Source organism: Rhamphochromis longiceps, linkage group LG19 (assembly GCF_057381845.1).
Source record: "Rhamphochromis longiceps isolate RC_006_pf linkage group LG19, R_longiceps_female_GT1.1, whole genome shotgun sequence".
Lineage (NCBI taxonomy): Eukaryota > Metazoa > Chordata > Actinopteri > Cichliformes > Cichlidae > Rhamphochromis > Rhamphochromis longiceps.
This window is the reverse complement of record NC_140575.1, coordinates 30,361,586-30,387,186: the sequence shown is the minus strand read 5'-3', so window position 1 is coordinate 30,387,186 and position 25,601 is coordinate 30,361,586. Positions and strand designations below refer to the sequence as shown.

Below are 25,601 nucleotides of genomic sequence, written 5' to 3'. Positions count from 1 at the left end.
ATTGGAGTTGTTTTATCACAGTACAGGCTAATTTAAATAACAAACCTAAGCTTAATATCTCCACCAGCTCCAATAATAATGTGTCAATAAGCAACATAACCTCTGTTTAAAGTCATGTGTTGCCAGGTTTTTCCACTAGATGGCAATCTACCTTTACTATGATGCAGCCCAGCATGAATACAGCACACATCTAACGTTATACCTGCACACTGATATAACACAAGGACAAGTAATACAAGAAAACTACGAATAATACAAATAAAACCCGTTTAAGCTTATTTGATATAAACGTTTTCCTTCAATGACAGAGGGCTTGTGATTTTTGTCTTCTTATTTTTTCTTGTTCTGATAAAAACATTATGTTGGGGGTGCTCTTTGTTTAATACAGAGAGGCAGATTAAGTATCTTGGCAGGATGATAAGACTGAAAGACCACAGTAATTACATAGAGGTTTTCTTATCTGAGTTTTAAAGGCCTATGATGTATGTTGTGGCAAATTGCTGCTTGTTGGAATGAGGTGAGGTAGCAGGAAGGAAACAGGAGGATGTAGTGCTTTTCTCTTGTCAGATAATCAATATTGGGACAGACTGTAGGGGAGATGGATGGACTGAACTGCTAGGCAGACCATATGCCAAATACAGGCTGGTTTTATCCTCCAAAAACTCTGAAAAATCTCTGCACTGCACTGCATTTTCAAATACAGCCTGACAGCAGCTATGGATTTTCCACTCTAAAAGTAATTCACGGCCCTTTGCATGAGCTCACTTCTTTATTGCCCGTGAAGAGCTTTTTTCGTAGGCACGACATGTGATAAATGCTCGGCTGCAACAACAAGGCTTTAAGGCTAGATGCTGAATCCACTGATCTTAATCCAAAGTTGTTTAAATACTCGGCTTAGATGTTATTTGGTATGAACAGGCTTTGACACAATTGGCTGTCACTTCTGTTATTTTAAACTGCAGGCAGTTCTCCCAAGCAAAAGACAAGTCACATGGGCGCCACGGTAGATTGGAGATTTATGAAACATGAATTAGCTATGAAAATCACTCACAGGCTGGGAGGCAGGTTTGTGCACTGCACGAGCAAAGAAAGTGTCCTGCAAAATTGACACATCAGGTTCAAACATGTTCTTAGCGAGCTCTTAGCAAGACAGGGGCTTCAGAGGTGATTTTTAAAGAGTTGCAAAGATCTCTTGAGATTGCAAGAAGATGTGTGGGGATTATTCAAGTACTACAAAATGGTTTGTCACATAATGAGGTCTTTAAAATGTGAGACAGACCTCCTTTAAACAGCTGAAAATCCTGAGGGGTGAGAGGTTTGACCAGGCTACAGTCATTACATCATCTTCCAGCTCTGAAACTCTGATCAAGTAGGTAATGCATCAGCACTAGAGAACCAGCTGATCAATAAATCATTTAATGTGGTTAAAAAATGTATTAGCTCTGGCTCCCTAGTGACACCAAGAACACTCTGGATTTTATTCCTTACCTTCAATCAGCTGTTACAACAAGTGAATGTCACGTTGGCTTTCTAGTACCGACTGAGGGCTCTGAGGTAATTTCATAACTGTCCCTAGTGAAGACCACCAACAATATTATGCAACTGAGCTCTTAAAAACTACCCACTGCATAGTCTGATTCTCTGCACTCTGCCCCGCAGCATCACTTCTTATAAACGACATCAGTGTGGGTCAAAGGTGTTGTGATGACAGCAATAATAACAAGAAGAAACTAATGTTTTACAATAAGCCCATTCGTATTTTTGAAACTGTTATAATTGACCGGGTTGTCGAGCATTAGCAGTAAATGCCAGGTTACATCAGTATTGTTTATCTCAGCCTACTTTGGGACACTGGACCAGAGAGTGTTCTCGCAGGCACACAGCACATCAAACACGGGCATGGCAGTGTTTTCAGTCGGTAGGCGTCTTGCACTCTCTCTCCCTAGCTTTCCACTTGACTTTAATTTGCTCTAGTACGCGTCATCTTTACAGACTCGCCTCCACGCATTGTGGGCTATACTTTCTGCCTGGGCCATTATTATTATTATTAAAAAAAAAAAAAAGGAAAAAAATCAAACACAGACATAAACAAGCAAACAAAGCAAAACAAACAAAGCCCAGCTGACATTACCGACGCCTTCACAACCACATGCCCTTCCCTCTTTGATTTTTGGGGGGACTTTTTAAGAAGCGGAAGGCGAATTTGTTTGAGCACACGTTGTCAGGATGAGCTGATGTGAGCGCTGCATCAAGTGCGCGGTGGTGATGCTCCCGTATAAAACAGCCCGCCGTATTTTGGCACAGAGGAGGATGCATCACTTTAACCCTCGGCTCTGCCCTCCGGACTCGCCCATACAGTGCTCAGCTTAGATAAGTTGAGAGGGGATGTGTGATGCCATTGCAAGGAATCCTACTACTCGATATTCCCGAGGATCTCTCTCGGTTCGTTTTTTCCTTCAACTTCGATGGCTTGAGTGGTCCATTTGCGCTCATGCTTGCAGCCGAGGAGGGATGTAAGGTACGGGCATCTACCGCCCTCACATTGCACGGAGTAGCGGCGTGATTCAGGTCGCTATCTGAGTGCCAGAAAGCAAAAAACTACTTTCGAGATGTGAATTATCGAGATTTGCCACTCATTCCACCGGCTCGCCTGTCCTATGCTATCGACAACGGGATTTCAAGAGGAAAATGATTGTGGCATAAACTATTTCTGGAGACGCCTGTCACAGATATCGCCGCTGAACTGGATAGGGTGGATGGTTATTTCCCAAACAGTTCAAGCCTATGTATACTGCATTCATTTGTTGGAAACGCTGCCTAGTATCTTCGAGAACAGCGCAAGAGGAATGCTGTGCCAAGATCTAATGCCATTTACTTTAAGTTTTTGGCCTTTTTTCTTCGGTCATTGCCTTCTCTCACTGTTGTTACTCTCGTGCCAGGTAAGGATCACGTTCAGGCGCGCCACTTGACAATTTACGCATGAGAAGAGGTTACACTGATGTAACTTGAGTTTCATTTACTGATGGACTATGGATAAGAGCTGTGGAGCTAATAACCTTTTCCAAGTAACTTGTGTGCTCTTTAAGATGCATTGCCATATAATACCAGCTTACACTTGGTGGGATCACCGCTCCAGAGCACACCTGTGTTGAGGGAATGCTGGCAGGCAGGTGTGTGTAGTGAGTTTGCAGGAGGTCATAAGAAATGCAGCTATGCCCAGGTACACACAGAGGCACTCTGCTTTTTTGTTGTGGGAACACGGAGTAACCAACTGTGTTTATATGATAACAACATTCAGTTATCCCACCAGGATCCCTGCAGCAGGCATATGTTAGTGATGAGTATTCTAACCTCTGCCCCATGCTGCTGCCTACAGATAGTGGTGAGCAGTTGTTCACGCGCACGCAGTGTTGCCAGGGTTCATGTGTAATGTGATCTGCTTGAGTTTCCAAGTCCACCCACGCACACTCCTCGGGGCAGCCTGCTGCCCACTCTGTTGGTGGGTGGTTTCTTACAGGGAGCGGGCTGCAGCCATATATGTGATACTATTTTACATGTACTACATACACAGTAGCCCCAGTGACAACAACACTGGAGCTGCGATATGAAAGGAATGCTGAGAGGATATCCACAGTGCTGCAAACTAAGAGGCTGCTGAGTATTCAAGCATCTCCATTTGTGCTGCACAGTGTTGTGCTGATGGTACTTCTGAGTAATGCACTAAGGGACACAGCCTCAGTCCTTTCAATCTCTCTTTCTCTCCCTCTGTCTCTTTTTTCTCTCACCATAAGGGAGAGCTCCAGAGGTCATGCTCACGGACTGTGGCGGAGAAAGTTAGTGAACAGTGCCAGCTGGCATGCCACTGTAGAAGATACCCTCCACTTCCACCGCCGCCGCCTCCACCGCCGCCCCCGCGGCTACTGGGCACCACAGGTAAGGCTTCCAGCTCACCCTCCAACCTTTCACAGCTGTCTCCCTTCAAGTCCGTCTCAGTCTGTTTGCTCTCAGCCCACAGTTGGATCTTGTTCCTAGCCAGGCGCAGGTGTCGGGCAAGTGGCTAGTCTGAAGAAACTGTTTTGACGTGAAGTGTTTCCATTTATGTACACGGGGAAAATGCACCATCAACCAGTTGAGATTAACGTGTGAGTGCTCGTGCACGGGTGTAATTTTGCACTCTTGTGTTTGTGCGTGTGTTAGAGCCAGCAGGATGTTGACAGCTGAACACAAGACTAATATATACTGGGTCTGACCCTGGGGAGTACCCGGCTGCCTGTGAAATCTATGCCTGCTGGGCTGCCAAGCTCAGTGGTTCAGTGGTAGGGTTTCCCCCTGGAGAACCCCTGATTAAAAGACAGATGAGTTAATTAAATTAGCTATAATTTGTTAGAGATAAGGGGCTAATGATCCAGCCCAGTAGTTCCAGCTTTGTTTTGAAGTCGAGCTGGCGGCAATAAGTGTGCGTGCGTGTTAGTGCTCATACACAACAAGCTTGGATATCTGTGTCGCTCCAGCGCCTGTTGTGGCAGCGCTCCCCTTCACCTTCCTCTTTCGTCTCACTCTGAGGTGCTAAATCTATTGAGCAAAAGGCAAACATATTTAACAGGCCTGCTTGCTGAAAGTTGATATGATTTGTATTTCATCTCAGGCACCATAATGAACAGTGCTGAAATATGGGACAGGTGTTTTGCTGATGATGCAGCTATTACTGTGATTCTTTAGAATCACTCATCCTGAGCCCTTCGTATTACAAGGAGGGGGGATACTTAATCACGAAGCAGTGGAAGGACTTTAATCAATCAGCTTCAATGTGTTCTTTTCCTGTCTGGTCAATGCAAATGGACCTCCTTTTCCCCCTGACTCACCATGTGAGTTACCTACAAATCGAGAGTTATAGACTCTTCTGTGATTGTTGTCAAGGTCACTGCATGAATCCTGCCACAACCATCTGACTGCAAGTGAAGGTGGGCCTTCGGCCAATACAAGCTCAGACCTCTGAGTGCTGCCTCCACAAGATCTGATCCCTCCAACAACAACCAAATAAAAAAACAGCAAAATGTCATGTTAATAAGATAAGCGGATCAATCTTCATTTCTTTTTATCTTTGCACACATATGTTTGCAGTGGGTGGAGACACTATTAATATTTGATTCAAAGGGAGTTTTTTTTTGTCATCACATTTTTCATGCATAATTATCTAAATATTCATTCAGCAGCCCAATTTGCAGAGCACTTTGAGCTGAAAATGTGCTTTAAACTGTCGTCTTTAAAATCCAATGAATATGCACAGCTAACATGAAAACTGGGACAATGGCCGGGACCACATCTATCAGATAAAAGTCTAATAAAACTGAGGAAAAATTGGCACAGTTAAAGAAGTGTCTGCGTGCTAAAAATGGTATCTGAGGTCCCTTGATAGGACTGTGCTCTATCACAATAAAGTAGATCCTTACCACTGACTGAATTAAATCCTACAGCCGTTGACAAAACGAAGGATTAAAATGGAAGTTTGGCTGAGAGGGGCTTTTAAATTCACAGTGACTTATGATGTGGTGTGCTGTACCAGGGAGAGCCATACCTTTTTATTTGCTCTGTAGAAATGGGCTGTGTTGGAAAAATAGTCTTCAGCATTACTCAGGAGTATTTGTTGCTATGGTGTAAGCCCATTCGTCTCATTCATAACTAAAATCCTCTACATGCAGGAGGAGCTTGTTATTTTATGTAGCAAACAGGGTATTTTCTCCTTGAATGATAGGTAGATATGCTCATGACAAACCTGATTTAAAGACGGTGGGAGAGCACAGGATGCTGCAAAACGAGGCGAGAGAAGTTCTGCAATACAGATACGAAGATGCTGATGCACACAATGTTATACAACATTCCTGGTGAGTGATCTTACTCCACGACTCTAATGTGGAAAGAGCAGGAGGTTCCTGCAACAGTAATTGGTGTGGACAAGAGTGCTGGTGTAGGGAAGGCTGACAGGACCTTAAATGATTCATGGTGTCGGGTTGGATATCTTTGAACGTTGCACCTAAGACCTAAAGAACGGGTGAGGACACGAATGCATCCCAGCACAAAAAGAGCAGAGGAGAGAAATCGTCTTGTTTCTCTTTCACTATTGTGTTGTTTAAAAGTTAAGCCACTTACTAAGGATCAAAATGCAAAACACAAGTCAGCATTGTGGCTTAAGTGTAAATATAATTAATGCATTTTTCATAATGCGCTTACCTTTTTTAATGTATTGTGTTTATTGTCTTCTTCTGTATCTACACCTCTCTCTCCTTGCTGCCCCTTTCACTCTGTTTCTAAGTGGAAAAGCCCAAGGTGCAATTGTGGAGGCCGTGGTGGATGGAGATGGACATCGTAGTTCTCGGAACAGTGGGCTGTGCCTCACTTATCTTCCTCCTCTCAGCTATCATCATCTGCTACAAAGCTATCAAGAGGTAAGAAGCCACCCTAACATGTTTAATTCTGTTTGTTTAACATTGTAATTAAAACCTCGCATATTTCCAAATTATTTTAAAATGAGGACTAACTTAAGTAGAAGTCAGTCACAGATTGAGACAGGCGGGTAAATAGACATGTGGGGTACTCTAATAAGTGTCCTGCCTTTTTGTTAGAGTTATGCCATTGCCCCCCTAGGTCATACTGAGGTCAGAGGTTAGGTGGGTTGTAAATATCCACTACATTGAGTCAAGCAGAAATATCCTATATGCTGAATTAATTTGCTGAAGTGCAAAATGACATAACAATGCTCTATTGATTTTGATTCCCATAAAAGTCTGAAGCATCCTAGAATGGCAGCTGGATTCATAAATGTGAAAGCAAGAGCCAAGCAAAGGAATCCCAACACACTGCTGTTGCAGCATTTTCCACATTTGGCTTATTTGAAAAAAAAAGTCTGTGTGAGGTTTTACTCTGCGGCACAACCAGACCCAATTCTCTTGATGCCGTTCAGGCAGCACGGTATCACACGTGCACTCCGACGTTCCCTTAATGTTCACAGATATTTCAAAAATAGTCACATCTGAATCGTGCCAGGTTTGTAAAGGATACTTGCATGCACCCATCCACAAACACACAATATCTTTACACGCACTCATTCATCATCTTGGCGTGTTTCACAGTCCACAACTAACCACGTGAGAATGCCATGTGTGCAGAATTAGGCATTAAATCAAGAAGCTACTTCTATGTTTTATGCATATGTATTTAAAAAGATCTGGTATCCTACCTTCTTATATTTATGGGACTATATTAAGCCTGCATGCCAGATATGGCTTTCTTCAGCAGAACTCTATTTCGCCTTTCTTTAAACAACAAATAGGCAAAGTCAGGCAGCGGAATTAATGGGCGGTTGGCTCAGGAATTCATTATGGCAATTCTCCAGCCCCCTGTGTAGCCAAGGGGCACCTTTTTTAATGCAGCAGTGGTAGGAAAGTGTTGTTGCAATATGGGCTCTAGCCCCAAACACAAGTCATTATTTATGAATTAATTTGCGCAGTCATTCAGTCGCAGGCCACATCTTTTATACATGCAAGCAGGTCATGTCCTGAAGCTCTGTGGGCTCTAGACTGCATACTTTGTGCCACGCCAAGCTGCCCTCTACTCAGAATGAGAAGGGAATATACACAGGTCCAGACTAGGCTCATTAGACATTCATTAGTCAAAGCCAGTAGCAGAGCGGTCCAGGGAAAGATGTGACTGCTTTAGCATTTGTCTTGGATTCTCTAATCATCCATCATTCCAGAGGGGAAAGGAGAGGAAACAACACAGCCAAAAAGGACAGATAAAGTGTTGTCTACCAAAGCGAGCGAAGGCAGTAATTCAGCATCTCAGTCAATAACAGTGTGAAAAAGGGTTTGTCAGTGAGAAAAACACAGCCCGGTTATATATAGCCCTCCCAGCTCAGTGCTCCGGGCTTTCCCAATGAAAATCAGCTGGATGAGGGCCAAGGCCCAAGCATTACAGACAGTGGAAGAGCGAGCACTGCAGGTCCCAGCCCTCCTGGCCTTTTGTTATTTTTTGTAATCTTTGCTTGCCAGTCATCTGTCAGAAGCAAGCGGGACTGAAAAGGAGAAAAAAAAGAACACTTCCACACAATCCTATTCAGAGTCCACAGCACCAGAGAGGCTGGTGTGCAAGCACAGAGAGGAGGATTCAGGCACACGCTGCTTTTCAGTGTTGCTGTACCATCCAAAGCAAAAGAGATGATACTGCAGTCCAGGCTGTCAGCCATCCAAGGCGCCAAAACAAATAAAACTCAGACCAACTGACTAATGAAGCTAGATGCTTTTCCCAATCACTTACCGCTCAGGGAGGCTTGTTCAAAGACAGATAATGCATCCCAGCTGGTCCTTTTCAAGGGTAACACAGAACATCCAAAATACTCAAAAAACCGAAACGGAAAATGCTACAATATTTGCTCACACATCATTAATCTCCCTTTGTTTTATTTTCGAAATCGCTAAACCGGCACCATCAAAACCGGTGACAGACTTTTACAGTCTGTTTTGTAATGCGTTTGCTTTGAACCATACCATGTTACTCTAATTTCCAGATGGCTGGAGTAATTGTAAACAGCCCAACGCATGTCCTAATTTCACCATCATGCATTCCCCAAACTTCAAACAGCAATGTGCGCTGTGATTGCACAGCTTTGATATGAAATATTCATCTAACCTGTGAAGTGTTGTGTTGCCACCTGCCACGTGTCAACAGCATGGCATCTATTATTGAAGGCCCGGGCAGAGGTCGGCTTGAGGCCCCAGTGCTCTGCCCTGTGTGGTGGCCCAAAGCGACATGGTCAGTCAGTGCGGAGATTACATCCTGAGAAAAATAAACAGGGCCGAAGCGGCTTCCAGGAATCTGTAGCTCACCGGTGTCGAAGAGCACAGAGATCCTGTCTTGTTCTCTTACTTGCTAAATCTCATGTGGAATCATCGAGACATGCCAGACTTCTGTTAATTGCTTTTTCATCCGTTTTCAACACAATTCAGTTGTGACTTAGAATAAAACTCCTTTTTATCTTAAATTTAACTGGCTGCACCAAATATAATGAGGGACATTAAAAAAGCTCTGTGATTCCACCCATAAAAAGCAAAACACGTCACTGATTAAAATCATAGCAGCAGTCCGCTTTAGAGCCATCTCTGCTCTGGACTACTTCCAGTGCTAATTTTAAATGGCTCCTGTTCCGTCCACTTGCACATATGCATCTGCAATGCGTTCTGGATCTCCTCCACTGTGTGGAGCCTTTCAACTTCAATTGCATTTTGGGGAAGAGGACGAAGCAAGGCAGGTGGTGAGAGAACATTGTGTTGATGTAGCTAAAAGCTACAATGTGAGTGTAGAAGGTTCAGATTTTCCCTGTAGTTTCTCAGAACATCACAGTCCAGTCTCCACCTCTGGAGTCCGATCCTGGTGGATGAAGTCATAGTGAAACTTTAAAACATGAGCATGCTACTCACGCGATGGCCCTCCTCCAAGGAGGGCACTGCTGGAGACTCAGTTCCCGTTACTACTGTCGATATTTAACGTGAAGGAGGAGTTGCTTTCACATAAAGGTTTGAGGTCTAAGCTGAAACAGGCTCGTATATTAAACAGGTAAGAACAGAGCTTCCAGGAAGAGCACACACACACACGCACACAAACTCACGTAAATGAAATGAATGAAAACTGTTCATCATAAATTTGTGTTCAGTGTTTTTCCAAATGATACTGTGGACATCCCAGCCACAGTCACTGACTTATTAAAAAAAAGTATGATATAAAACTATCAGTCTGCTACAGAAGTAAGAATAGGAATACCATCAGATATTCCTACATAAAAATGTGGCAACGTCCGTGGATAAGTGTGGACATTGTTTTATTGCACCGTCGTCAAAGCTGGTTTATCTTTTTGTTTTGTCATGTCTTACAGCAACATCCATATCACCCTTTGTTTATGTAGTTTCATCTGTTGCTGTAGGAACCAAAGGGAAAAATCTTACTTTGTCCCAACACCCACAGGTCTGTTTAACTCTTATCATAGTTTTCTGTAACTGGACTCCAGAAATGTTTGAGGCTAATGTTGTTATAGAGTCTATGTTGGCTGGACTTTGGGAGATTCCTCCTCCATCCTCCCTGTGGGACAGATATAATTGTGTCTAGCATATTGTTTTGTGTGAGTAACTGTTGCTGTTTTTGTACATTCTCCCTCAGGCGACAGCAGTGATTAATAGATTAATACAGACCTGTAAAACTGGTATATCCCAAATCCCTTCCCTGCAGCAGTGGGGACCACCGCCCCCTCCCCACATCAGAGTGTTTCCACCCCGGGGCTGGACAGTTTCTTTTCTCAGGCTTTCCCCTGGTCTCACAGGGACACAGCAAGCAGCATCTGCTCTACATGGCCAGCATGTGTCCCAGTTGTGTTCACCCAAATGACCCCTCCCAGGTGACACTGGAGTCCCACAGGAAGTCTTAGTCATACTGTTGTGTTTTGTTTAAAAGTTTTTTTTCTGGAAAGTATAATGTTCGCACATAATGTTGATCAGCTTCTGCATGGCCCTCCAAAGTATCTACACAGAAATTCCCAATCACTTTTCAGGTATAAAAGCTCCGTTAAAAGTCAGTAAAATCTCCCTCCCTTCTTCTTATTAACACACACACCCTCATAATAATGAACCTAAGTTAGTCTGACTCAATGATGGCACTATATTAAAAGTTCTCTATAAAATACATGTTGTGAACTCACAAATTTTAAACTAGTGGAAGAGACACAGTATGATAAAGCCACCCTGTTAGAGTAGTTAAAAATGTGAGGTGGGGGATTCTCAAAGACTTTCATATTTACACCCTATTGTAGTTTTTGTTTCTTTGAATGGAAACCCTTTAAAATGTTTAAAGATCCTGATACTGACTTTGCAGATCAGAGTAACTTGTGTAAAAACTGGACGGAGTCAAGCCGAGCAGGATTTTATGGCTAATGCCGGCGAGCACGGGAGGCAGATGGGTCGAGGTTAAGCTCTGCGCTGAAGTGACAGCTGAAAAACAGCCGAGACGGGAGCATTTTTCAAAATCTGACAGCGGCAAGACGGTTGTTTAACAGGTGTGGCAAAAATGTGATCGGTCAAAGTGCGTGGGAGCATCCCAAAGAGACAGCTGACAGACTGAGATGACAGCACAAGAATTATAAATATTGAGTGGTGCAAAAAAAAAAAAAAAAAAAACCCTGGCAGATCATTTTTCATACTGACACCTCACCAAGAAAGAATCGTATAAATATTGCTAGTATTACAGAAAAATATCCTTAAGGCATATTGAAAGACTTGGTGTGATAATGATTCAGCAAAATCCTGTGCACGGAGGGAAAGAAATGCTATCAGGTGTATTAGACCTCCAAGTAATGTTAACTTTTTAATGAGATCTTGTCAGAGGTCTGGATTCATTACTGGTTGCGTTTTAAGTCTCTGGATATGATAACACCATTAAAACCATATCTCCGTAATTTCCAATACACAATGCCATCAGTCTTAAGCAACGGTGTGTTTTATTATTCATGAGTTCAACTTTCACACATTGTTGTTTTTAAAATGTTCCATAGTCCTTTTAAAAGTACCCTCTTCAGTTCTCAACAAGAAGCTAATCCTCACAAGTCACACTGAGTGCTTTCTTCTTGCAGAGCTTTTGTATTGGATTGCATTATGTCATGTATGAGCTCATTTCACCCTGCAAGGACTCCCTGTCTGCACGATTCCTTCCCGGCACGATGCCCGAGAAAGGAAAAAGATTTGTGCTGGACCGGACTGAATGTTTGTTGAAGTTGTGCCGGCCAGCCCGGGCTTTCAGGGGCCAGGAGAGGAGAGGAGGGGAGATATTGAGCTTAGATGTAGCTCAAGGGTTCTCAGTGCTAGTGAAGGCACTGTACAGTGTTGAGTGGGACAATGACTGTACTAACTGTATTCAGATCTGTCTCTGAGTTACATAAACCCGGGCAGGGGAGGGCAGCTGAGGGGGAAGCCACAGTACACTGGACAAATATAATAACCACAAAGGCATCAAGGAGCGCATGAAAAGAGCTATATTGAATGATCCTGCTCTTCACAGACCAGTAGCAGCAAGGGGATCATGTGCTGCTGTTTTCTTTTGCACTAGAGCAAAGATCGAGCATTACAGCGCAACTGGTTTTTAAGAAGGAATTTCCCAGGAGGTTGTGTATCGATGTCATTCCCAAGTTGTTTTGACAGCTACACATACTCATTACTTAGAAGAGAAGATTGCATCTCCCAGTCATAGTAGGTAATTGCCTTATGCCATGTGCTGCAATGTATCTTTTCCTTCTGTCTCCTTGCAAAATTGACCTTTAAACACTGAGCTTATTAGAAGGGATTGCTGAGAGCAGCATATCCACCCAGAGCAGCTTCAGAAATCAAATCAGTCTGTAGGTCAGCAGTCCACAAACTCTGTTTAATGGCATGGCCTTTAGCTATGGATGAATGTAGTGCCATTTTGCTTTGTTTTTTTGATCAAGGAATTCATCCTCACTTTGTAAAAATGTCTATTCACAGGAAACCACTCCGAAAAGAAGAGAACGGGACAAGTCGTGGGGAGTATGCCATGAGCATCCGTAACAAGAAGGCCATGGGTACAAACAACACTGTGGTATAGACTGTCCTGGTAAACATGAAGTGACATCACCATTGTCGCTCACCTTATCCTGACTACAACAGTTCCCTCTCACCTTGAATGAATGCGAGTGGGTTTCACCCCAGGTTTTCAGATTGGTAAAACTCCCCTCTTTGCCTGGCACGTTGCCCGGACTGAAGACACCATTCACCTCGAGAAAAGCTAAAAAGATCGACGGGGGGAAAAAAATCAAGACAGAAAGGACACAGAGAAAGATCCACAACCCCCCACGGTGTCGAAAGTGGCACAGCAAGCTGAACATTATGCTCTTAGTAACAGCAAGTGTTGCTGACAGGCTGGTTGGCTGCCGGCTGGAGAGGGACTGTCTGCCAGTCTGCTGCAGATCCAGACCTCACGCACTGTTGACATCTGCAATGGAACAACAGACAATACAGCAGCCCTGCAGTCCCACGGGCAGCCAGACAAGACAGCCCATCACACACAACAAATAACATGCATGCAGTTTTTACAGAGAATGCAAAATTTTTTTATATTCCAACCCTCGCACTGTCCATTTTTTTCCCCTCCATTTTTGAGACAGATGCTTTGTGAGAAACACGATGTTGCTGCCGGTCCTGGCTCTGAGATGTGGATTCCTCTGACTATGCAATTTAAAGAAATCCATATAAACAAAGGAGGAGCAGAAACATCAACATGGGACATTCTGGTTATTTCGCCATGCCAAAACAGGCTACAGAAGGCTCAATGTAATATATATATATTTCAGTCATCCGTGTATTTATTTCCTCTATTTATTTACTTGTCTATCTTTGAATTTATTTTTCTACTTAAAAGGGAAAAACAACGGTCTTGTAAGTTACTCACATCTTTTCAAATCTTGAACATCTTGACGAATTCATCTTATTTCTTGAGAGCTCTGTTTTCTAAGTGAATAATTTATAGATCATATAATTCATTTGTGATGCACCAATGCTTTAAGCCGGCTGTCGGTTTGTTGAGACACTGATGCAGAAAACATGCTTGCTCTGCAAAGAGTTTTGGTATCAGTTGTTTTGTCTCTGGGTGTTTGATATCCTCTTCTGTTTCCCTGAGACTTCAGCTAAAAAAGTCAGGGGCCTCCATTATGTCCTATGTGATCTTTGTGAATGTGTGTTACCCGAACAATACTCCTGTCCTGCATCACACGCCAGTCCCGACTTTCCGATTTGTTCGCTCAGTGCAAGCACCTCTACAAGTTAAACCTGCTCTCCCTGTCGTCCAGTTAAATCTTGTTGTCCAATGTCCCGTGGTCAGCTGGATGGCTTCCGGCGTGTTTTGTCTGGACGTGACAATCTTCATTTTTCTATCTGTCAAGAAGGGCTTAGCCCATCACTATAGAAACAGGGGACATGAGCCCAGAGCTGACCTTGTGACTGGCGAGAGACAGGAGACTTAGCCAATAGCTAGAGATCAGGTTGCACAGAGGATGGCCTCATCAAGGATGTGTGTGACTCAGTGCTGTCACAGGCATCCTTCTCATCCCCGCTGGAAAAACACAACTGAGCTGAACTGGAGCATCACTCAACGCTGCTCTGCTTTCTTTTCTTTTCTTTTCTTTAATACACTAAATCTGCGTGTGTCTGTGCGGGCATGCATGTGCGTGTGTATGAGTGTGTGTGTCTGTCTGTCTGTGAGCGTGCATGCAGATGAGTGTACTCAGTGAGAGTGGGCTGTACTCTGTGGCTGTCAGTTAAGTATAGATATTGGCTAAACTGTGGAAAATAGAGGGGGATTTAAAAAAAACACATACTTGCATTTAAAAATGCACAGGTATTAGCTAACAGTAAACCCCACCATGTACCTATATGAGAGAAATGATGGATGCATGAATGTAAATATTGATATTTAAATATCTGCCTTCTGGACTGTTAATTCATGTACAGTGTAACAGAACATATGTTTATACATAGTAAAAGTTTAAAAAATGTGCTACCACTTAGAATTATGTCAGTGTTGTCATGTTGATGGAGCAAGCCATTAATGTATATATGGCAATCAATAGAGCATACACAATTTATGCATTATACCAAACAGATAACGAAATGTGCATAAGTTGATTTCATTGCTGAGTTTTTCAGTTGTAAATAAAACTGTACATAACAACTGACCCACAGTATGTTGTGTTTAAAGAAATGCATGTGCAGTTATAAAACCACTGTTATATGTGGGCAGACGAGCTGGCCCGTACGTGGTGAAGGTGATAAAAGTGAGACTGTTATATTTAGCCTGTGCCCATCTTGTCTGCTCTATGCTGTGCTGTGCCGTTCGCGTCTTTGGGCAGAGGCGTGCTGGCCTTGTCTCCTGGGCCCCCCACAGCGGAGGACATGTTCTCAGTCTGTCTCACACAGTGCATCTTTAATGAACTGCGATTACCAAGCGCACTCCTCTCCGTGGGGCTTAATGGCACCAGCCAGAAAACTTTTAGGTCACATATTGTGCAAGCTCTGGGCTCGATCAATAACAGTGTCACTAAAAAATCACGTCTGTGTGTGTGCGTGTGGGTGTGTGTGTAAAAGATTTCTGCAGCTAGAGCAAGAACATGAGTTGATATAACAAAATGAGGTTTTTAGAGTAAGATAAAAGAGGGTAATGGATTCAAAACACCTCTTACAGAGCCTGCATTCTTACACTAGGTCGCGCAGACATGTTCCTATTTCTGTTTTAATTTGCACACCAGACCGTGATGTGAAACAAACAAGGGAGCCTAAACCTGTGCTGTACAGGCTGATGTACAAGAGCACTCAAGAGGAATGTTGATGAATTATAATGTGAATGAGGGTCCATCGAGTTCTCTGCCTTCCCTGCTTTGGATGTGCCACTTGACGGTAATGCAAATGGACACGCAGAGCAATTTAAACATTCATGCATTGTCCAGCCAGGGCGCTGTGGATTTCACTGTAATAAAACCAAAGTGACAGCACTAGGCAGGGGTACTGGGAATTGTCACCGTCTCAACAAATTTTTCGAGGCTTTCCTTACAGCAATAAGGTGCTGGAACACTGATTTTATCTTTTTCAAACATTTGTTTTTACCAGTGTGCTGCTGAGTTTTATCTGCTGCTTCTATACCTCTGCTCTTTAATCACGAGATGTCACCAGCGCACACACCTGGTGATGCATTGTGCTGGTGCATTGGTTGTGTGAGAGAGCTTGCACAGTCCTTTTTTTAAAGCTGACCTTCACAGTCTTTGAGGACCCACTCACACCCTCTCTGCCCGCCAGTCCTTTGGTCAGTGTTAATTACCCTCAGCACCTCCAGCTGCCTACTCATCAGGTCAGCGCTCCCATATGGTCCTGCAGGAGGCAGGCAGGCAGGCGGCAAGCAGGGGTGGGGAAAGTGCTGGATACCTGTGGGACACTGATTACATAAGCTGCTGCTAATGAGAAAGGTTCTTTCAGAAAGGGCTGCGAGTTCAAACGATCACAACGGTGGCAGTGGCTGACAGATGCAACCCCAGAGCAAGGGGGACTTGATTAAACGCACGCACACACGCAGGGACACATGCGCACATACACACCTGTAGCTAACATCACTTTAATGCACACTCTCACACGTAGAGGCGCAGCAGGAAAGGACCTCTTTGATGAGCCATGGCTAGAGGTTGATGAGAAGGGGCACTGCAGCCTGATTCAGCTGGCTTGAGGTCACCGGGGAGTGTGCGCGCGTGTGTGTAAGTGCGTGTTCATTAGTCACATTGTGTGATATCATTATACTAGTGACTCATTTGGCAGACACCTCTCAACATGGGTCTTTCAATACCAGCTGCGACTAAAAAGTAATATTTTAAAGAATTTATGCGCAGATCAAATGTGACTTATTTTGGTCCGATAAGCTAATTTTTCCTCGCAGAATACATCTATATCAGCAGATCTAATTCATGCTAAATCCTGATAATGAAATCCTTGCAGCAGAAAAGATCAAAACAAAGATTAATGTGCTGTTCGGTTTTCAGGGCCTGCTGTCATGTCATCTGTTATTCTCAGACAAGAGCTTCATGGTAATACAGTTAGACCTCACAAAAATCCTTAATCACAACAAACCACATTAGGCCAAAGGTAATTGTGTTTGCTTGGTATATGCATGGGCCTATCTGTTTCGCTGCTGCCAATGAAGGGAGGGCTGGAGTAGGAGGAGGCGGGGTGTCTTTCCACTTTGGGGGTGAGGGGGGAGCAAACCGAAATAGTCTTGTTTACCTCCAATGTCTGGCTCCACGTTATCGAGTTACAAAGCTGCTGCCGCAACTCGGATTGGCCTCTGATCGATCTGAGCTGTGATGGCAAAAGGCAGCATGACTGACAGCCTGACAAGGATCTTAGCTGGGAGCTGGGTAATGCATGTCATGTCGTTTTCCCGTAGACACCTGAGGTTTTTTTTCGCTCAGAGGAGTAACCAGCAGAGCTGATTTTATCTCTCTGCCGTCCACATTATGGTAAGCTGGGCATTTTCCCCATCAGTCAGGACATCAAAGGGCAGAAAATGTCATATTTGAATTTTTAAAGGCTCAGCAATTCATTTGAAATGTCAAAGCGTCTCGATGTTTAGAAAAACTTGTACTTTTATTATTCGGCTTGCAACCAAGCAACTTAAAAAGTGATAGGTTATGAATGTCAGAGTGAACATATCTATGATTAAACAAGCATTTGGTTTCAGGCCCTTGCTATTACTAACATGGGTCTGTGGAAATCCTCTACAGTCGTCTGACTCTTCAATTCTGTTAAATGCAACAGATTGGGCACCGAACACAGTTCTTCTATACAGTCCAACTCCAGTGTTAGTACTTTAAAATAGCATAGATTTACTGTACATATACTAAAGGTTCTGAAAAATGATTCATTTCAAACGAATCCCACACAGCATCACTTTATATAAGAGTCCTTTTTTTTTTTTTTTTTAAAGTCACTTTCAGCCAGAGCAGATGCATGCAGGCCTAGGGACCCAGGTGAGGCAGAGCTGACCACAGAACAGGTCACATGGGGTAAAACTGTGAAGCAGCCTCAGACGACTGGATCTCCACCTGAGCCATCTTGAACTGGGTGCACTGCAGCCATTTGCGCAGGGCGAACGGAGGGGCTCCGGACATCTGGCCCTGCAGACACTGGTGGTTCACCCTATTCTGGATGGCCTGAAGACGCAACTGCAGCCCTGCAGACAGATGCTTACGACGAAAAGAAGAGATGATAGTGTTTCAGTTTGAAATCATCAATAGTAATTATCATTAATCTGTATGATTAACACCTTTTAAAACCACTTACCTTAAGATTTGACTGAATCATGGGTAGCCACATAGGAATTAACTGAAAAAAGAAATGGAGATGAATAAATAAGCATTATTCTGCATGTTACAGAGAGAATATACAGCACTGTCTGCATGGAAGGACACTGGACTTATAGCAAACCTTGACAAAGATGGTTGAGTTGCATTCCTGCAGGGCCTCCATTAAACTAATGACATGAAGACACACCATCTCTACCATCTGAGAGACAAATATGAAATAGACTTAATTTTATGTAACATATTTACTGTTTACTCATAATATTAAAAGAAGAAAATCACCATTCTTCCACAGCGACAGTCCTGACTGTCTCAGACGGATGTTTGCAAAGGATACCGCGCAGCACTTACAACTTTATTGTGGGCCATAAGCTGCAGGATGCTGGGTGTAACCCGACTCCAGAACTCGAGGCCCGTGAGGATGGCGCTGGAAGAAAACTCTGTCTGGTTCTGGTTCTGCAGGGAGGGAGCGGCGGCTGCCTGCTCGCAGTAGATGGTCCACAGCTGGGCGAACATGAAGGCGTGGAACAGGGAGCACATGTGCAGCACCGACGTCTGAGGATAAGGACCGAGACCAAAACTGACAAGGCCATTGTGGTTGCCACAAATCGCATCTGGAAAAATCTGAGTGTGATCATTTGAAGAGATTTGTGTCTGCCAGACCTTCGACTGTTCTGGGAAGCCAATCAGGATGACGATAAGATGGTCTGCAATGTGGGAGCCAGCGTCGAGAGGGATGGGCATGCAGGAGGTGGAGCCCTGGTGCAGGGCACAGTGCGTCAGGGAGCCCAAAAGAAGCCAGGACAGCTGACGAATGTGGGACACGCACTCAATGAATTCTTTTGGCCTAGAGAGAAAGAAAAAAATGAAAATGAGTTCAACAAATCAATTAACAACACAGTGTGCATTTCTTCTTTCACCATTCATTTTTCTTATTAAGTCAGTCAGTCTTAGTCTCATCATTTTTACCCTTGTTGCATGGTGGATGGCGGATGATAAAGCCAGGGAAGATAACGCACAACAGCTTTGTTATCGCGGTGATTGCCTTTGCTGATCTCCATGGCTGCGACTTGTGCCAAGCCCACTTTCAGGTTGCCCCCAAAGGTGTCCTCGTGCAGTGGCTGACAACAAGCCTTCATATGGCTCTGAAGAGCAGATTTGGAGTGAAGAAAAGATAAGGATGAAAAACAAAACTCTCCACATGAGACATGTCCAAATTGTAAACTCACACACAGAAGACTTACTTTAAGTTTGGTTAGTGTGTGCATATCTGCAATAAAGTCCAAGAGCTCACTTATATATTGCCGCATGCATTCCATTGCTGCCGTCGTGCACTGTAGAGAGAAACAGCAGTTTATCCTTTAGGAGGAATCACAGTGGAGCCTGTCTATATTTCCTGCTGTTTTATGAGCCTGATTTTAATAAGACAGTGTAGCACACAACGATTTAAGTCTCACCCCCGGCAGCGTTGAGATCATGTGCTTTTGGATGATGGTGGATTCCGCTAGCCGTGTGCCGATATCTGCACAAACAAACTGGCAAAATCCACATGGAGTTATAGAATTGCAGTCAGATTGAATTGCTGTGATTTTCTGGCTCTCGTAAACCGAGATGGATAAGAGAGATTTTTGTTTTTTTACCTGAACCAGAAGTAACAAGTTTGTGTCAGGCAGAGGAGACTTGAACTTGAGAGCCTGCAGGAGCTCTAACACCACAATGCGGGACATGTAGAACTTATCTCTCTCCTGTATGCGAGAAGATAGAGAGTGTAGTAAATGTACTGATGCAGCAAGACTGCCTTTTTCTATTATCACTCTGCCTTACTCATGCTGCGAGGAGAGCATAAACTCTGTAGCTTGAATAGAGGGGGAAGGACAGGCAGCGAGAGGGGAGGGAGGAAAGCCGGGGAGACGGAGAATAGTGAAAGCCGAGGAGTAGATTTAGGCCAGTCCAGATCTCTCCTCCCAGAGTCCCAGGCAGCTCAGATGAGGCTGTCAGGCAGCCTTCTCCCTCCCGGAGGACAGGCTGCTCTCTTTGTTCATCCCTTCCACACAAAGCCCAGCTGCCTGTTTACAAACCACACTGTCATCTTCTGACTTCCAGTTTGTCTCTCGCTTTCTTTTTGTAGTCATGTTTGCTTATTAACAAACACCAGAATAAACACCCCGAGGCTGCTTTTATTGTTGCTGGCGACTTCAACCACACCAACTTAAAGACAGTCCTCCCCAGATTCCACCAACATGTCTCCTGCCACACCAGAGGAGACAAGACTTTAGACCATGTGTATTCCAACCTGGCTGGAGCCTACAAAGCCACACCCCTCCCCCACATTGGACAATCGGACCATCTCTCCCTGTTCCTCACACCTAGGTATTCACCACTCATCCAACGTGTGAAACCTGCTGTGAGGACAATTAAAGTGTGGCCAGAGGGGACAGACGCAGTGCTCCAGGACAGATTTAAAAACACAGACTGGAATATGTTCACCCACACAGACCTGGACCAGTACGCCTCATCTGTACTGGATTACATCTCCAAAACCACAGACAGTGTCACCACCCAGAAACGGATCACCATGTACCCCAACCAGAAGCCTTGGATGAACCGGGATGTTCGTCTCCTCCTGAAGGCCCGCAACACTGCCTTTAGGTCAGGAGATGCACACGCCTACAGTACAGCCAGGGCTAATCTAAAGAAGGGCATCAAAAAAGCCAAACACCATTACAAAAAGAAGGTAGAAGAACACTTCTCCAACTCCAACCCCCGACGCATGTGGCAAGGACTCCAGACCATCACAGACTACAGGACCACCAAACCCTCCCCCGCATCCTCTGATGTCTCCTTCCTCAACGAGCTCAACAACTTTTATGCTCGTTTTGAGCGAGGGAACCCCACAACCACAACCAAAGCAGACATGACGCCAGACCACCAACCTATGACTCTCTCCCCCACCGATGTGGGAGCGGTGCTGAGCAGGATCAATGTCCACAAGGCTGCAGGCCCTGATGGCATCCCCGGGCGTGTTCTCAGAGCGTGTTCTGGGGAGCTTGCAGGAGTGCTCACAGACATATTCAATCTGTCCTTGGCCCACGCTGTGGTACCGGCCTGCTTCAAATCCACCTCCATCGTCCCGATACCCAAAAACTCCAACCCATCTTGCCTCAATGATTACCGCCCAGTAGCACTCACCCCCATCATCACTAAGTGCTTAGAGCGACTGGTCCTAGCACACTTCAAATCCTGTCTCCCCCCCACCCTGGACCCCCACCAATTCGCATACCGCCGGAACAGGAGCACAGAGGATGCGGTCTCCATCGCACTGCACTCTGTCCTCTCACACCTGGACAACAACAACACCTACGCCAGAATGCTGTTTATAGACTTCAGTTCAGCATTCAATACAATCCACCCCTCACAACTCATCAGGAAACTGACAGACCTGGGTATCAGTTCCCTCATCTGCAAATGGTTACTGGACTTCCTGACCAACCGCCCCCAACATGTCCGGCTGGATAACCGCTGCTCATCTACCATCACAATGAACACCGGTGTACCACAAGGCTGTGTGATGAGCCCTTTCCTCTACTCCCTCTTCACCCACGACTGCAGACCTGCTGATGGTTCCAACACCATCATTAAGTTTGCAGATGACACCACGGTGATTGGCCTCATCAGTGACAACGATGAGGCCGCCTACAGGGAGGAAGTGGATCGTCTGGCTGAGTGGTGCGACAGAAACAACCTGCTGCTTAACACCGAGAAGACCAAGGAGCTCATCGTGGACTACAGGAGGAATGCTGACCCACATCCACCCATCCACATTAAGGGGACGGCTGTGGAGCGTGTGAGCAGCTTCAAGTTCCTGGGAGTCCACATCTCCGAGGATCTCACCTGGACGACCAACTGCTCCAAGCTGGTCAAGAAGGCTCACCAGCGCCTCTTCTTCTTGAGGACTCTGAGGAAGAACCACCTGTCCTCAGACATCCTGGTGAACTTCTATCGCTGCACCATCGAGAGCATCCTGACCAACTGTACAACAGTCTGGTACGGGAACTGCTCTGCCTCGGACCGGAAGGCGTTGCAGAAGGTCGTGAAAACTGCCCAGCGCATCGCCGGAGCACCACTTCCTGCCATAAAAGACATCTACAGGAAGCGGTGTCTGAAAAGGGCTGGGAAAATCATCAAAGACCCCAGTCACCCATCACATGGACTCTTCACCCTCCTGCCCTCTGGTAGGCGCCACAGGAGCCTCCGGACTAAGACCACCAGGTACCGGAACAGCTTCTTCCCCACAGCTGTCAGACTCCTGAACTCTGCCTCCTGACATCTGACCCACGTTAAACTCATGGACTGAACATACACACACCCACAATGGACAACTGTACCCTCAAACACACAATAATAACATGGACTGAACCACCACTCACAACCACTAGCACTTTATATACCTCTGTAGAAACTATCTACACCCTCACTTATCTTAACTGCACTACTGTATAGCTCTGTGTAAATAATCATTCTGTACATTCGATAATCTTTAATCCTACAACTGTTTACAACTTGCATAGTTCCCATTTCTGTATAGCTGTATATCCCAGATTCTGTAAAGTTATTTATTTCATATTCTGTATAGTTTTTCATATTTATATCCTGTTCATAGCCTGTACATAGCTTGTACTCACTACAGCCTTTACATACTTATAGTTATAGAATATTCACAACATACTTCATACCGTGTACATTATAACATACCATAATAGACCCATTTCTGTAATATACTCACATATCTATATTATTGCTAATATATATTGTAATATATCTATATCACTAAAGCACTTCTGGATGGATGCAAACTGCATTTCGTTGCCCTGTACCTGTGCATGTGCAATGACAATAAAGTTGAATTCTATTCTATTCTATTCTATTCTATTCTTATGTTAGGAGCAAGCACATGATCTTCTGCTCATGCACAATGCAGAGCTGACAGTTCTCACTGCGTGGCTTGCTAATGCACGTACCTGGATGCAGCACTCTGGTGATTAAAACTTAATGGAGCATGTAAGTTTGGAAAATAGCAAATTAAAAGGCCGTTCTTAAGCCACAAGGCTCCTCATCATACAAGGCAATGCAGAGGTGACAAGTGATGCATGATGTGACCAACTTTAGTAGGTCCAGAGAGCTCTAATGTGTGTCCTTAACACCTGACCTCCAAAACTGAACTGAGTTGAAACAAATTATTGAAAATCGGCTCTTCCCTGACACCTCACCTTACCATTAAAAAAAAAAAACGGCAGAGGGTAAAGATCCAAAAGCAATCATTCACAGCAACTCTGAGTTTTGAAATGAGGATATTATAAGGTCAGGAATTAAAGCGGCTGTAAAAAAAAATCAATACCACAAGAGGCATAAACCACGCTGTGCTGACAGTGGTGGAGGACTGAGGATTCATCTGTCCGAACAGTGCAGACAGCCCTGGCTCCATCGCCGTCTCAGGCAGCCACGGAGAAACACACCATACATCCTCGGTCCTAGCACACCAACTAATCATGTTAATCAATACTGGCTGATTGCCTACTTAATCATCTGTGACACACGGCCACATTTCAGGCTGACTGGAGTGTCGGGGAAGTAGGTGTAGCACCAAAAAAAGTGATGAGTGAGAGAGCAGCAAACTGCAGATTAGTTTGAAGGGTTTAACTCTTTCAAGACTTCTTACAAGCTGCAGACACACAAAAGTACCTTATTGAAGGCTTTGTAACAAAGTCCACAGAGCTCCACAAGGTAGGAGAGACCGAATGTTCCATACTGGATGACGAAGCTCAGCAGCTTGGAAAAGGGCTCCAGGAGACTCTGTGTGATGGAAGAAACGTAGAAATAGGTTAGTTATTAAAGGGCAGAAAGAGGAGACACTGACGTTCTGCTTTGAACTTACCCGAGTTGCATTTGTTGTTGGAATTTTCAGCAGGCAAATGATAATCCTTAAACTGGAATCCATAGGACACTAATGAGACACACATTGAAAAATATGTTGACCTCTCCCCTGTGCTTGTGAGGGTTGCAAATGATTGCACACTAATTTGACCTCCAAGGTAAAAGTGTCAGAGTCAAATCAATTACAGTTTTAAGACTCTGTCCTTTTAAACCATACGAGTGCACCGCTGGATGCGTTTTCCTCCGACAGTAATCACATAAGACCATGACTAAGTACTCGGACGAGTTGATATCTACCTTCAGAGGAAGCACAGAGGGCAGTTTTGTGAGGAAGGTCTGGAACTGGTTGCAGATGGTTGTCCACAGGTTGCTGGGAGAGTCCATGGGGAGTGCCTCCATGAAGGTGGCAATGTTGTCCAGGCAGTGCAGCATTGTGCCCCCTGCTGGAAGATTCTTTTTGTTGTTCAAGCCCTGGGAGGCAGGGAGGCATAAACCATAAAAAGGGGTTATATAATGACATTCTATAAGTGAAGATATTTCCATCATTTCACTCCTGATCAGTCACAATGCTCATGATGAGAGCAGTGGATTTAGGACACTGAAGTACAGATGACTGCACGGATGAGCGCGTGCATCAGTAGGTTCTTATCTTGCCCATTTTTATTTAGATATCAGTACAATAAACTAGCAGAGGAGTGCAGATCAAAGCAGGTTTCCTGAAATGCCCAGATGATGTGATGTTTAAGATGGGCCTACGCTGCACATGAAGCTGGCGACATCAAATCTTTTGCTTTGACAAGAGCTCCTCCTGCTGGTTGAATGACTCAACACATCAACATGAAGAAAAAATCCCACCTCGAGGAGCATGTTGAGAGCAGCAACAGAACTGAGCTCATTGAAATCTATCAGCGAGGATGCAAGTGTTCTCAGAAAACTTCCATCTGTTAAAAGAAAAAGAAGGGAGCAGTTTATACAATGGGAACTTATGATGTTAGATTGAATGTTTAAAAGTAGCTACATTACAATAAAGTGTGAAGCTAAGTTTCTTTTCTATGACAAATTCAAGCTGAATTTTCAGGTTTTTAAACAGACCTTTTATGTTGCTCTGGAAGAGCTGGGGCAAGATGCCGTTAGGAGCCAGCTGGTGAAACATACAGCGCAGGAACTGCTTGGCTACACCTGCTACATTCCCTGGGATCAACATACTGCAGGACATCGCAGGGAGAATGGCTGTGTTAGAAGGGCAGTCACACTTGACATATACTATTAAAGTCATCTATAAGCACAGTGAACATCTGCACACATTGGTGTTATGGCTTTTATGTCTCATACCTCTCAGCTTGTCCAGAAAAATTGCCACTGGATGCCAACCTGAGAGAAGTCAAAGCAGCGGATTAGGACTCAGAGATGAATTATGCATGAGCTCTAAGAGTGAGTTATGAAACTTCATTTAACGGTGAAGTGCTGTGTGGATGGAGATTGCAGGGATGGTTACTGGAGCTGTTGTACCTGCCCACAGACTGCATGATGTCAAGAAGCATAGGGGCAGCCAAATCCGGGCTGAGGTGAATGAACATGGAAAGAACCACCACAGCGAGGCTGAGAGTCTCCTCATCATATTCTTCCAGAACAGCTGCACAGTCCCGACACCTGAGACATCACACGGAAATACACCAGGCTAGATTTAGCATAAAAACAGATCTATTTTGCTCATTTTAAGATTCAGGTT

General features: G+C 44.5%; 2 protein-coding genes across 2 annotated transcripts in view; one reads left to right on the top strand and one right to left on the bottom strand.

Moving 5' to 3' along the window:
- The first annotated feature begins 1,992 nt into the window (after positions 1-1,992).
- prima1 (proline rich membrane anchor 1) lies at positions 1,993-14,726 on the top strand. Its single transcript, XM_085392317.1, has 4 exons — positions 1,993-2,939; positions 3,792-3,933; positions 6,311-6,443; positions 12,552-14,726. The coding sequence occupies exons 1-4, from the start codon at positions 2,658-2,660 to the stop codon at positions 12,649-12,651; spliced, it is 657 nt and encodes a 218-aa protein (XP_085248443.1). The 5' UTR covers positions 1,993-2,657; the 3' UTR covers positions 12,652-14,726.
- Positions 14,727-17,231: 2,505 nt separating this feature from the next.
- unc79 (unc-79 homolog, NALCN channel complex subunit) overlaps positions 17,232-25,601 on the bottom strand; it is a 35,509-nt gene continuing 27,139 nt past the window's right edge. Inside the window, exons 36-51 of the mRNA XM_085391681.1 lie at positions 25,382-25,522; positions 25,205-25,243; positions 24,965-25,077; positions 24,728-24,813; positions 24,170-24,343; positions 23,874-23,942; positions 23,681-23,791; positions 19,582-19,686; positions 19,399-19,476; positions 19,186-19,275; positions 18,911-19,086; positions 18,605-18,788; positions 18,293-18,496; positions 18,066-18,143; positions 17,922-17,963; positions 17,232-17,824 (exon numbers count right to left, since the gene is read on the bottom strand). Of these exons, the coding sequence (XP_085247807.1) occupies positions 17,636-17,824; positions 17,922-17,963; positions 18,066-18,143; positions 18,293-18,496; positions 18,605-18,788; positions 18,911-19,086; positions 19,186-19,275; positions 19,399-19,476; positions 19,582-19,686; positions 23,681-23,791; positions 23,874-23,942; positions 24,170-24,343; positions 24,728-24,813; positions 24,965-25,077; positions 25,205-25,243; positions 25,382-25,522 (1,879 nt within the window). The 3' untranslated portion in view covers positions 17,232-17,635. The remainder of the gene's footprint in view (positions 17,825-17,921; positions 17,964-18,065; positions 18,144-18,292; positions 18,497-18,604; positions 18,789-18,910; positions 19,087-19,185; positions 19,276-19,398; positions 19,477-19,581; positions 19,687-23,680; positions 23,792-23,873; positions 23,943-24,169; positions 24,344-24,727; positions 24,814-24,964; positions 25,078-25,204; positions 25,244-25,381; positions 25,523-25,601) is intronic.

Bases quoted from the DNA above. Each gene is read 5' to 3' on its own strand.
- prima1 (XM_085392317.1), top strand. From the start codon at position 2,658: ATGCTATCGACAACGGGATTTCAAGAGGAAAATGATTGTGGCATAAAC. The intron at 3,934-6,310 runs GTAAGGCTTCCA...TCTGTTTCTAAG, and splicing joins GCGGCTACTGGGCACCACAG to TGGAAAAGCCCAAGGTGCAA. The intron at 6,444-12,551 runs GTAAGAAGCCAC...GTCTATTCACAG, and splicing joins TGCTACAAAGCTATCAAGAG to GAAACCACTCCGAAAAGAAG.